Below are 14,698 nucleotides of genomic sequence, written 5' to 3' on the forward strand. Positions count from 1 at the left end.
AAATTTTTACCATTTAAAAAGTTTTGTAAAACTTCGAAATAAATGATAATCCGATGGTGCAAGGTTGGGACTATACGGAAAATGCGATATCACTTCCCAATCAAGCTCCAATAATTTTGTGCGTGTTGCTAAAGATGTGTGAGACCTCGCATTGTCGTGGTGGAACACGATTCCTTTGCGATGCGCCAATTCTGGCCTTTTCACTTTGATTGCTTCCTCCAATTTCATAAGTTGTTGGCAGTGAACATCTGAGTTGATCGTTTGGTTGTTTGGAAGCAGCTCGAAATACACAACATCTTTATAATCCCATCAAATTGACGGCATGATCTTTTTCCGATGCAATTCAGCTTTCGATATGGTTTGTGCTGATTCATCACGCTTGGACCATGACCTTTTTCGATTAATGTTATTGTAAACGATCCATTTTTCATCACCAGTGATAATTCGTTTCAAAAAAGGGTCGACTGCATTACGTTTAAAATGCGTATCGCAAATACCGATTAATTTTATATACCGATTAATCGCAAATACCGAATTAATATAATACCGATTAATCGCAAATACCGTGAATAATTGAAGGATTGAGATTAATTGTGAATAATAGTGAATTTCTTTCAATTCATGCGGAATCCAAACATCGAGCTTCTTAACAAGTCCAAGACATCTTATGCGATGTTCAATTGTTGTGTGCGATGCATTTAACCTTTTTGCAATCCCTCGTACAGTTATATGACGATTCCATTCAATTATGGCTTTGATTTTGTCATCATCAATTTCAGAAGGTCGACCAGAACGTTGGTTGTTTTTAAGTGAAAAATCTTCGGAACGAAATTTTTTGAAACAATTCAGACACGTGCGCTCTGTTAAGTAATCGACGCCATAAACTTCGCATATCTCTCTGTGTGCCTCGGCCGCTTTCTTGCTTTTATGATAATAAAAAAGTAAAATTTGTCGAAAATATTCATTTTTGCACTCCATGTTAAAATCGACAGAAAACTGTCAGTTGTAAACAAAACTACATGGAGTTTGTTTCTGTAGTAAGCTAAACGTGCTAACTACCAAAGCTGAAGATACAAAAAATTATAATCTTAACAAAAGAATGACAATGTAAATATAACGTTATATATTGGTGCAGACTGAAATTACTTTTTTGCCAACTCAGTAGTTCACCCCACCCCCTCCCACGTCTTTAAAAAAGTATCTGAACACTCGCAGAAATGGAAATAAATTTGAGAAACCGATAGGAAATTGTTACAATTTCTCCACTTTATTTCGAAGTTAACTGCATTATACTGTAACAAGTACATATTCAGGGTGTCCCAAAAATCACTCGGAATCAGGAAGTGAGATGTTCCTAAGATCATTTGAAGTAACTTTTTCCTTAGCGGAAATACGATCCGTGGCTTCGTTTACGAGTTATTAACGAAAAACGCCGACCAATGAGAGACGAGCTCGACTGACGGCCCTAGTCAACAGGCGGGCGAAGGCCAGTTCCGCTGATTGGCTCGGCCGCCTCGCACCAGTTGATCTCGCCTCTCATTGGTCAGTGTTTTTCGTTAATAACTCGTAAACAAAGCCGCAAATTGCATTTTTGCTAAGGAAAAAATTACTTCAAATGACCTCAGGAACCTCTCATTTCACGATTGCGAGTGATTTTTGGGACACGCTGTACTAACGATGTTACATCGTTGAAAGAAGAAATACATTTTTATGTAATTTCTGCAACGATCAAACAATTGTCCTCGTGGATCATATGAAACAAAAATTACTAAAAAATGTATTTTCTTTTTTTAACGATGTTATATTACTACAGCAATTATGTACATAAAAATGTATTTCTTCTTTCATCGATGTTACATCGTCACACATCATTGTAAATCATCGTAGACGAGGAAATTCATTTTTATGTAATTTCCGTTTTATATGACCGACGAAGAAAATTGTTTGTGCATCACAGAAATTACATAAAAATGTATTCCTTCTCTTACGATTATGTGCAATGATATAACAACGTTAAAACAAGAAATACATTTTTATATAATTTCTGTAACGATCAAACCTGCCTTTCTTTTTTATTATCTCATAAATCGTTCGGCTTGTTTTTATTATCTCATGAATAGGCCGGTTCTTTTTTTACTATCTCATATGAACTTGTGAGCCGCTCCGTACAGGATAGAGCAGCTTAAAAAAAAAAGAAGAGAAAGATAGACCAGCTGGAACAATCAGCCTGATTTTGGATCGATAACGCCAAAGCGAGCAACGAAAGTATGTATTCGACCGATAAGATCGGTAATGGTCCAGAGTACAGAGTGATATGTATCTCACGGGAAATGAGAAAGCTGAATGACTTCGCAATATCTGCCTCTCCCTAAGACGCCTTTTCCCCTAACATCCTTTTTAAATGCAATGATGCAGCGGCAAGATGCAGTTCACTTTTACGTGTAGCTCGGTGAAAGGAATCGATTTACTTAAAATGGAAACATGTGGTTCCATTATGCGTCCGGAAAAAAAAAGATGTACGACATGTATACCTGTCGAATGAATAGTTCACGAGAGATTTTTCTTTTGGATCTTTCCGCAGAATCGCTATAGTGGTCGGCATAATATCTTCAACTTTATTACGACTACGTTCGAAAGGTTTTCCAGCGTCGACGACATATTTTGAGGTGTCATTTTGTTCGATCGTTAATCATTGACTAACTAACTTGATCATCCGAATTCGTGACAACTATCCACTAAAATATATTGTTTATAAAATGGTGTGCACTCATCCATCGATTGTTTCAATCGTCCACTACACTCTTTCGAACAGAATTTAAGGGATTATTAATTAATATAATTTCGCAACGTTATTATAGTCCGTAGAGATCGATCATATTAACTCAAGGAATTGCGGTTTTCTTATTATTATATTATTTATTATCATTATATCATGAAAAGTATGATATTTAATTTAATTGTCTTTTTTATGTTTTATTTTAACTCTGTATCAAGTCACTCTAAAGCCCTGTATTATCTTTCTTTCTGTGATTTTACAATTGATGGGTAACTTCAAGTACACATTCAATAAATTAATAAATGAATAGATAATATGAATACGATTAAGTGGCATAAGTTCCTTAAAGAATGTAAGGAAAATATTGGTAACTAAATATTAATAAAATATTGGTAAATATTAATAAAAGTAGGAGGGTGTGTGTGTGTGAGAGAGTGAGAGAGAGAGAGAGATATTGTTTTAGAAATCATTGAGGATTATTAATGCAATCTTTTTGAGATTATTTTATTAAGAATTAAGAACATGGTACAAATATTATCCATTGGTTAAATATTTATAGTTTATCGTTATTTGAATTATCATTGTATCTTCCTAATTTGATTAGGATGCACGAATATATGAATATGAGTATCGAGAGAATATTTGACGTGATACGATTTTTCAATTTTAATTCGATCAAATGAAAATATCCTAGATTCATCAAAAATTTTGTGCAATTTGCTTGTTTATCGGTGTCAGTGTTAAACTAACGAGACCGCATTCGTGGAAAACAATTCGCTAAAATTTTCTTTTAGTTAGAAGACAGATTGGAGCAACTCTTCAATTTGAATTCGATGAACTGAAATGTTTTAATTTGATCACAATTTTTTGCTTGTTAAAGCAACGGGACCGCATTCGTGTGGACAACGATTCGCTAAAAGTTTATCTTTCATAAATACAACAATAATTGAGCCGTTTATTTTGAAAGTGGCATAAGTCACTTTGTTTTTAAGTCGATATATTTAAGGGTTTGCGTTTTAACACGTTTAAATATATGGATGCTAACTTTCGAGAAGATTTACTTGTATTTGTTATCTCAGGATACTGATATTTTTCTCGGTATAAATAATTTCGTATAAACATTAAAAAATCACCACTTTTCATTACGGTAAAGTGACTTAAGCCACTTTCAAAATAAATAGTTTAGAAAAATGACTGACATATATTAATTTTGTCCGACGTATTTTACTGAAGTGATGTTTTGAAAGGACAGTGATTTACTAAAATTGTTGAATAAATTACATATATAATAATAATTTATACCATGAACATATTTAATATAAAGGTTTCATTTAAGTATTTTTTTATTTTAATATATTTATAAAATATACAAAAATAATTAGTACATTTTGAAACATAAGTATAAGTAATTTATATGAAAATACATCAGTTTTTTAATTTAATTTTCGTCATCAATAGGAGTGATTAAGTCCTCGGAAATCGTGTTTTGTTTCAAATTTTTAAAATAACCGTGGTATATTGGGGGTATATAATTAAGCAAGTCCATCATGTCTTTGTATTTTGCTGAAGAAACAGGACGAGATCCAGCGTATAACGGATCAATTTCTATTATATTATTATATTATTATTATCACTATAATATAATTTACAAAACTGCACTATTCTTTCGCACTTATAAAAATAAGTTCAGTGATCATAACTTTTTTAAAAATACTGAAAATAATTCAAAACAATACTTCACACACACTTATCACACGTTTCTATTTCTTTTACACTAAGCCCCGCAATTAATTTCCTGAGTACAGCGACTTACGCCACTTTCAAAATAAACATGTTTGTTATACCGTTAATTAGCAAAACTTCTCTCGAACAAATCTCAATAGTTCTCAACTTATTGATTGCAAATTTTTTTTTAATGAAAAGATACCGTTCATTTGTAATTAGTGTTACCATTAACTCGATTTTTTTGAAAAAGTGATTTATGCCACTTTCAAAATAAACGGCTCAATTGTTCATGTACGACAATCAATGTGCTCGACGAGTACATTCCGAATAAAAATATCTCTGGTTTCGAAGATTCAGCGATGCGCATCGGAACGATCTCGCACAACAGACCTCAAGGTAGTCGATACCTGACGTTCGGAAACTTTTCTGATCATTGAACTCGAAGTTTCGCAGCCCTTAGCGCGCCGTGACCTTTCCCCGCGGCTTCTGTCGTTCACGCATTAGCAACGAAAGAGTAAAGTATCGACTTGATCCGTGTCAGGTTCGTTCTCCCGTGGCCTTAACGACGGCGAAAGTGTTTACCGACGGTGTGTCATAAATAGTTGATCCTACGAAGAGCCGCGCGCTGGGTTCAAGTATCGCCATTAACGACACCCGCGGGACGTACTTTTCGCGCGAACATCGCGAGTCACTCTTCCACAACACGATCTCCTCTCGGCGAGAGAAACAAACCGGCCGATAACAACCGCACAAATTTATAGCCAGCTGCTAACAGTAGAACTACGAGGGAACACGAGGCATCCAATTTTCCCTTTTTACCTAATAATAAACGAGTTGCCCGCTCTTAGAACGTTTTTCCCGCGGGAGAACGTTTTTCGATTAGGAGAAGGCAAACGGTATCGATCAGGTTAAGAACAAGACGAATAAATATTGGCTCGTTGCAAAAGTAATTTCGGTTTACCAAATAGATCGCTGAAAAAAAAACCGAAATTACTTTTGCGACAACCCCGTACTTTCGATCAATTTTTTCTAGTGCACGTTCGGGTAATCCGATTTATGATTAACAATTATAAGCCGTTAGTTACTATAACTAATCTATAATAATTTATAGATTATAATAATCATATATAATTTATAGAGTAATTTATGGATTATAATAATCATATATAATTTATATAATAATTTATATTATTTCGTTGTCTTCAAAAATCTCTTTAATTAATCTATAATAATTTGTAATAACTAACGCGTTATAATCGTTGATCATTAATCAGATCACTTTTTACCGAATTCTGTAATAACTTAACTTTTTACGGCAGACCAGAACAATTAAGCCTGGAACTCGATTTGAAGTACCTTTTGTTCCCGACATTTTACCCAATTTATTTGGGATTATTGTGTGCGAACATAATACAACAGTTACGAAACATTAAATACGGAAACGCAAATTTTATTTAATTAATACGGATAAAAGATATGAATAAAAAAAGTCCTGGAATAATGAAAACATGAACGGATTTGAATGCTCAATGGGTGCCGCGCTCGACTCGACGAAGAGCTGCATGCATGTCGCTCTAAGCAGTCTAGATGTTCGGCAACTCCAATGAATGTGTAGCTTAGACTCTAATTAGACTGGACAAATACCCTGGCTCCGCTGTCGTATTCCAAAATTCCCGACCAAGCGTTTTCGGTACGACGCGTCCAAATACAAAGGACCTGTTTCAAGAAAAGAATTATTCAAGTAATTCTTTCCTTGAAGAACTTTTCTTCACCAAAATCATTCGAATTATTCGAATAGAGAGTTACTCGAATAAAAAATCTTTCGAATTATTCGAATAAAGAATCATTCGAATTATTCGACTACAGAATTATTCGAATAAAGAATCATTCGAATTATTCGACTACAGAATTATTCGAATAAAGAATCATTCGAATTATTCGACTACAGAATTATTCGAATAAAGAATCATTCGAATTATTCGACTACAGAATTATTCGAATAAAGAATCATTCGAATTATTCGAATAGAGAGTTATATTCGAATAAAAAATCTTTCGAATCATTCGAATTATTCGTATAAAGAATTATTTGAATAAAGAATTATTCGAATTGTTTGATTAAAGTATTATTCGAATTGTGAATTATTCGACTAAAGAATCATTGGAGTTATTCTACTAAAGTGTTATTCGAATTGAGAATTATTCGACTAAAGAATCATTCGAATAAATAGATAGAATAATTTACGACGAATTGAGAATTATTCGAATAAATAGATAGAATAATTTACGGCGAATAATGAATTTATTCGAATAAACGAATCGAATAATTTATGGCGAATAACTCTTTAAGCAAATAAATAGATCGAATAATTTATGGCGAATAATAAACGATTCGAATAATATATTCGATAAATCGAAGAATGTATTCGGTTAAAAGGAATTCATTCGGATAATTTTATCTTCGATAAATATTTATTCGAAGCAATACGAATATTGCGCAACTTTGTTTTGAAAGGGACCAGATCCGATACGACAAGGTTTCACTATTTCCGAATAAAACCTGTGACGGTTATTTAATAAGCCAAGCACGAAGAAAAGTCACGGGCGGACACAAAAGATTGTATTTTCGTGCAACAAAAATTCCACGCGTCTTTTCGTAGCCGGCTTCTCCGCAGCGTTGACGTTGAGTGACGCATGCTGCATAATTCAACGCCTGGGTTGTAATGAATGAATTACACCCCCCCCCCCCCCACACACACACACACCACTCGACATACTGCTGCAGTCTCCGTATCGAGGAGCACACGCTCGGTAACCGTTGTGCTCGGCCGTATTACAAGACCAACTGCCGCAATTAGAAGAGCAACTTTGCAATCACGCGATATTTGTGGGTCGACTTCTCCACCGTCTCGACACCTTTGAGTAAGCAAATCGAGGTCAAGTGATCGTCGAATCTGTTCGGTTGCATTTCCTGGTACCACTCGTGTTCCGAAGCAATAATTTATTTATTTACTTATTTCCAATGATTTACCGGAACAAACCCTTTGCGTTTCAAAATTAGAATAAAAAGTGATAATTATACTACGGATTTCTATGCAAAGAAACAATTGTCTTAATTGATTACGGGACGTAGAAGCTACGTGGACGTTTATTTTTCTTTCTTTATCATTCCATTGAATAGCTTCGTCTATTTGTGAAAAATGAGACTAAAATATAATGCCGTCGAACAGGAAGCACCTGGAGTGGCTGATTATGAAATGCCAGTTCTACTTCGAATTCATACCACAAGCCACAAAATAAAACTTTATTCGAAATACTGTTCGAATAAAATTTCATTTTAAGAATTTATTCGAAATACTACTCCAGTACAATTTTATTCGAAGTATTCATTCGATATATTACCCGAATAAAATTGCGTTCGAAGGATTCGAAATATTGCTCGAACAAAATTTTATTCGAAGAGTATATTCGAAATACTACTAGGATAAAATTTTATTCAAAGAATTTATTCGAAATACTACTCCAATAAAATTTCATTTGAAGAATTTATTCGAAATACTACCCGAATAAAATTTCATTTGAAGAATTTATTCGAAATACTGCTCGAATAAAATTTCATTCTAAGAATTTATTCGAAATACTACTCGAATAAAATTTCATTCGAAAAATTTATTCGAAATACTACTCGAATACAATTTTATTTGAAGAATTTATTCGATATGTTACTCGGATAAAATTTTATTCGAGGAATTTATTCGAAATACTACTCGAACAAAATTTCATTCGAATAATTTATTCCAAATACTACCTGAAAAAGATGATTCTATTCAAAGAATTTATTCGAAATATCGTTCGAATCAGATTTTATTCGAAGAATTGATTCAAAATATTTTTCGAATAAAATGTTATTCAACGTACATACATCTCGGACAAGATTTTATTCGAAATGTTATTCGAATAATGCAGAACTCTGCAGTGCGGTGTTTCATCGAGCGAATTAGCCAGGCAAACTCTGGCAGACATTTCGCGTCGCAGCGGAGCTTGATCCTTTTCACTGACTAAACATCTACGGCGTATTCTACCTACTCTATGGTTCCTTATCGAGCCAGCTGCCGATAGCGGTAAAAGGCGTTGATAGATCGACGGTGTCCAGGCAACAAGTGTTGAGAAATCTCACTCGGAGAGATATGGAAACGTAGAGAGAGCGGGAGAGCGAGAGAGAGAGAGAGAAAAAGAGAAAAACGAGTGGGAGAGAGCATGATAGATAGAGGGAGAGGGAGAGATGGCGAGAAAGAGAAGGAGTGAAAGAGAGACGAATTGTGAGTATGTGAAAACGTCTCTCAGTTTGAAAAAGACGGAGCACTCGGAGGTTTAGACCGCGCGTGGGAATAAGATTATCTTCGCGCGTAGCTGCCGGAGCCTCTATGATTTATGGCATTTGTTTCTCGCGAGTTCGAAGAGCGCGTTACCCCGTTGTTGTATACGCGAGAGACCGGCCGCTTCGTATTTGTAGCTGTGCAAGAATATTTTCTACGCCTGTGAAAAAGAGGACGAGACGGAGCCTGCTCGAACGATTTCGCTTCGTGGTATACTTGCCGCGGGGATATACGCGTCGAGGACAGTTTAACTCGATACTCGCATTAAATCGGTGAGAAGAGCGGTTCGCAGTCGACTCGAACACCAGACGATTCAATAATGTCCTCCTCGTGGCCTCTTCTAACGCGGTTTACTCGAATTTCGATTGGTTAGATAGACGAGTGGCTCAGGCTGGCTCAGACGGATATTTTCCCGAACTTGTTTCGCGGAGGCCAACTTGTCCATAATAATATTTTCTCGGGTTATTAACAGCAGATTTACGGCGTGCTCGAAGCAACTGTTTTCTGTTAGTTTATAAAAGCAACTATTTATTCTGTATTGTTATGATATTTGCCGCAAGTAACGCACGCGGTAAATTCTCCCTAATCGACGCTCAGGTTGTGCGTCAAAAATGGACAATTTGGGAAGAGGAGATACGATTATTCGAGCCTCGCGGCTCGTTTTCATAGTCACCGATTGTCAACAAATATGAAAACAAACCACAAGGCTTGAATAATTGTATCTCCTCTTCTCAAATTGTCCATTTTTTTGCACAATCTGTGCGTCAATTAGGGTGAATTTACCGCATGTGTTACTTGTGGCAAATATTACAACAATACTGATTAAAAATCAGAATAAATAGTTGCTTTTATAAACTAACAGGAAACAGTTGCTAAGTACACCAATTTACTGTGTATCGAATAAATATTTTATCTAGAGTTGGATAAAATAGTATTTTAAATGGCAAATAGTAAATGGATATTTTATTTTATGTCATACATGTATTTTTGAAAAGAAAATATTTGATTTGTTGGAAAACATGTACTTTTAAAAATAAAATAATTTGTTCGTTGTAACAAATTTGTTAAATAATATTTCAATTATTGTTTTATTTGAAGAACATTGAAATTATTTGTGCCATAGTATGGAATATTTTATTTACTTAATTTAGCATCAACAAATAAAGTAATCAAGTGCCTACTTTTATGAATTTTTCGTACTCAAGGTCACGCGAAGGTCATAATATTACAGGTCGTTGGTTTCGTCTTGACCGTGAACTATATCGTATAGCGATAATAAAAATGTATCATTCCATTTAAAGAAACTTCGATGACCTTGAAATCTCAAGAAATATAACCTCGAGTAAGTTTTTTTGCCTATTATAATATTTGCCTGCAAAATGTCCAATTACCTGTCAAGTATCATAATACTTGCCTCTGAATCACCTAATGTTTTCCTCTGACATTTTTTTGCTATCACAAAAAACAAACGAGATATTTTAAATGCTGGAATTAGGTGAGACACCCTGTATATATACAGTGTTCCACAAAACTGTTCGTACACCTTTTAAAATGCAATAACTTTTTTAAAACTGGACTAAGCGACTTGAATTTTTGTAGATGATACAGTGACTAGTATACTAAACAATGAACAAAATGTCTTTTTTAAGTACTGTTTTACTTGGAATGACAAAATAAAATAAAAAATTCTCGTTTTTAATTTTTTTATATTTGAGCCTATAACGAAAACTTAAAAGAGCTCTTTCTTAGATCTCGGTAACTTATATGCATGTTGAAAATTTTATCGAAATTGGTTGACGTTTTTACGAGTTACAACAAATAAGAGATGGAAAAAATCGCAGTTTTATCACGATTTTAACAAAAAACTGGAATAAACCTGCGATTTTTTAAATCTTTCAGCGCCGAAATCTACAAGAGGCACTTTTTAATCCTTTGCACTCGAGTGGTGACTCCGAGTCGCCACTAAAATTGTTATATCACGTTAATAATTTTTATAATTTTTATAATAATTATAATAATTATATATTAATTATTACAATTAATTCATACATCACCGAAGCTATAAAAAATTTAATTTTAATACTAATATAATTAATAATAATTTTTATATTATCGAAGCTCAAATATAAAAAATCGTTAATGAGTCACAAGAATCAATCTCATATGCATGAATATGAATGCACTTTGTCGTATGAAATGGAAGTACTATAAGTCAGAAAAGTTGATTTAGATTTACGGTTAAAATAGCTTCGATTTAAGAGGATTAAACTTTTGTTGTCCGCTCAGATAAGAAATTTAAAAAACGAGAGTTTCCTATTTTCTTTTATCATCCCAAGTAATATCAAAATGTAAAAAAAGGCACTTTAGTCATCGTCTCATAGATTAGTCCCTCTATCACCTAAAAAACATTCAAGTCGCTCGGTCCAGTTTCAAAAAATTTATCGCGTTTCAAAAGGTATACGAACATTTTTGCGGCCCACTGTACATCCACTCTCGTACGCTGCTCCATCCATTTCTCGCTCGAATGTCTCTGCCACCGTTCCAAGAAGGGATCACGATCGAGCGGCGTTTCGTAACAGGTTCCTTTCCCTCGTGCCGACGACGGTTAGTTCAGTAGGCCACGCGAAAATTAGGATGCGTAAGCCGTCGCGGTGCCCGCTCGTAAACTCCCGGAACGAACCAGCTATTAGATTACAAGAGGCAGAGCCGGAGTTGCCTATTTGTCCTCCATCGATGGAGTTCGAACAATGCGATCTGTTCTTGCCGAAAGCCTTGTCCGTATAGGGCGTCGGTAATTGAATCCAAACACTCTGAGAGGCATAATCAGCCGGGCGTCGCGTCGCGTCGCGGCGCGTCCCGTCGCTGGTATCAGATCAATTCCGAATGTATCTGGAAATCGGGGTTACTATGTATGTAGAATGATGACGCAGCACCGCGAGAGCCACCTAGCGTGGGATAATCGATCGGCGGTGTTTTTCATTCGCGCGCGGTTTTAACGCGCGCTCCTCTCTCGTACGCATCGCCGCTCTATTTTCAACCGTTTCACCCCGCCGCCCCGCTCGCCGTCTCGCCGTCGTCGTTGGCCGTGCGGAAGAAACGCCGTAAACCGGGACAAAACGGTCGCCGGCTATTTCGCATTCGACGGTCGTCGCCTAATCTTCGAATTCGTCCAAGCTTCTGACGTCGACGTCGGCCGCATCCATTCGCGACACAACGTCGTCGTCTCGCGGAAGGGCCACCCGGGGACTTCCGGGGGGGTGTAAATCATTCCCGAAGCTCCCCGGAGAAATAGAAACACGCCGGGCAGGCTGATAGAAGACACAAAGGGGCGCCGATAAAGTCGAACAGGAATTAAATGGGGAAAAGAAGCATCGAAGGTGAGAGAGAGAGAGAGAGAGAGAGAGAGAGAAAAAGAGAAAAAGAGCGCATCTCGCACAGCGTTCGCAGCGCAGAGATGGTAGCGACGACGGCAGAAGCAAAGGCGGCGAGTCACCGATGAGGTCGGAGATTGTTCGCGGGGGCAAGAAGAACGGGAAGGAACGGGATGGAACGGGAAGGATGAGGACGAGACGGGACTGGCGTGTCGTGGCTGGCGTAGAAGAGGGAGATATCGGAGGGGAATCGAACGGAGAAGGACGAAGGACCTAGGGCGGCAGGGGGTGGAGGCAGCGTTACTGGATACGGTGGGCGAACATTGCGGTCCAGAGGGATGAAGGAGAGAGAACGAGCGCGCGCGCGAGAGAGGGAGACGGACAGAGAGCGAGAGGTTTACTGGCTGGCGAGGGGTAGCGACACTGCCGTGTCGGCCGAAGGGTGGCCGCGGGGAGACAGGGAGAGAAACGCGGCACGGCGGCGTTGGCGGCGTTTCGGGCGAGGGTGGGGGGTCGGATAGTTAGGCGGTGGGTGGATGATAGTCGGGGGTAGTGGGTCGGTCGGTCGGTTGGTTGGTTGGTTTGCGTGGAGGAACTGCGCGGCGGCAGTCGAGGCCGCGAGGCTCAGTGCTGGGGAGCGCAGCCTCGCGATGTGTCAGCTTCTCAGTGCTGTTCCACACGCTTACGGCTTCTTTCCTCGTTCGAACTTTTCCTTTCTCCGCGTGATTCACGAGTGACGGCATGCGTCCTTAGTTCGGCCCTCCGCGTTCTCCGCTTTCCGCTTAAATCCGAGCAAAGAGTCTCGCGCGTTTCCGTTCACGTTCGGTCTCGGTTCCGCGTTATCGGTATCGGTCGCAGGAGGAACGTCGGCGTCGCGTCGCGTCCCGTCGCGTCGCGTCGCGTCGCGGTCCGCGAGTGCGTCCGTCGCCGCGTGTGTGTTTGAGTGCGTGTGAAAGCGCGTCGCGTCGCGTCCTCCACCGCGAGGCGGTACAGTCGTCTGCCATGAGCGCGAGAATCGTGGCCGCGATGATGGCGCCGGCCAGCGTCGCCTTCGTCGCCGCGTTCCTCGCCGGAGCCACGCGGCCGTTGCTGTTCTAACCGGGCACGGTGGAGCGTTCCAGCAACCAGCACCACCAGCACCGTCGCCGCGTCGTCTGCCAGCCGATGGAAATGGATCCGTATGGGGTCGGTTGGCCGCCTCAAGGTCATGGTGCCGCCGCCAGTAGCGGGAACGGCGGCGGCGGCGGCGGCGGGAGCGACGGTGCGAACACGATCCCGCGATGCTGGAGCCGAGCGTGCAGGTCGACCGAGCCGTCGCCGATGCGGCCGATCGAGCACAGCATGCGGTCCACCGAGGCGATGCGCTCGATGGAGTCGATGAGATCGATGGACTCGGTGATCAAGCAGCCGTCGTCGGCGGACCCGATGCGGGCCGCCGTCGACCACCATCAGTCGAGCAGGTCGCTCGAGGCGATGACCAGGCCGATGGAGCAGCAGATACGCACCGAGCAGCCGCGATCGGTCCAGGTCGAGCATCCGCAGCCATCCTCGTCCTCGATGTCGCCCGGCCGCGGCCCGGTCGTCTGGCCCGACGTCGAGCACCACGCGATGCGCGCCATAGAGCACCCCTGCCGGCTCAAGGACCACGCCAGCTACATGCACGACCATCACTTCGGCCGCATGCACGACCACGGGTGCAGGTCCGTCGAGCACGTCTCCCGCATGCTCGAGCACCGTCTTCACGAGCAGCACCCCGGCCGACCGCCGATCGAGCAAACGCCGACCTGCCGATCCATGGAGCAGACGCCCTGCCGATCCATGGACCAGACCACCTGCCGGCCGATCGAGCATCCCCCGATGCGACCGCCGCCCTTAAACTACACCTGCCGACCGCTCGATCACGCTCCCGGAAGACCCATGCCGATGGACTGTGTCATCTACGGGCCGCACACCCATCCGCCGCCGAGGCTGCCCACCGAGAGCCCGTTCCGCGTCAACTGTCCCGTGCACAGCCCCTTTCGTTACAGATTCCCGAACGGCGCTGCCACCGATTACCACTCGCACCAGGTAAGATCCCGGGTCGTTGCAGCCGCCTCGTCGATCGCGGCCCCGAGACATCGGCCAACGTTAATTCCCGATCCAAGGCGACGCAGAGTCACCGATCGATCGATCGACTCTGTGCCACGTCCAGGAACAACTTCGATACCACCCTCCGCGATAACTTCTTCGGGGTAACGGTTGCGAGAATTTGCGCACCGCCTGCCGAGACACGGTGCCCCAACTAGTTTAACTACTCCGTACTCCTGTTAATATCCGGACAGTCTTTGAAGCCACACGCTCTTCGTACTCCTACGATGTTGCTGGCCGAATACGTGACTGGTTTGTCGCACGGTATTACGTACCGATGCGACACGCCTGTTCAGACATCGGCGGATGTCGTTGAATTGGCTC

The 14,698-nt window shown here is 40.4% G+C and overlaps 1 protein-coding gene across 9 annotated transcripts in view; it reads left to right on the plus strand.

Moving 5' to 3' along the window:
- The window catches only part of CASK (peripheral plasma membrane protein CASK), a 599,783-nt gene that overhangs the window by 211,994 nt on the left and 373,091 nt on the right, over positions 1-14,698 (plus strand). Inside the window, exon 1 of one of the 9 annotated variants that reach the window (XM_033478101.2) lies at positions 12,825-14,314. The exons of the other annotated variants lie outside the window; for them this stretch is intronic. Coding sequence (XP_033333992.2) covers positions 13,412-14,314 — 903 coding nt within the window. The 5' untranslated portion in view covers positions 12,825-13,411. Of the gene's footprint in view, positions 1-12,824; positions 14,315-14,698 lie in introns of those variants that run through there. 9 annotated transcript variants of the gene reach the window in all.

Source organism: Megalopta genalis, chromosome 13, assembly GCF_051020955.1.
Source record: "Megalopta genalis isolate 19385.01 chromosome 13, iyMegGena1_principal, whole genome shotgun sequence".
Lineage (NCBI taxonomy): Eukaryota > Metazoa > Arthropoda > Insecta > Hymenoptera > Halictidae > Megalopta > Megalopta genalis.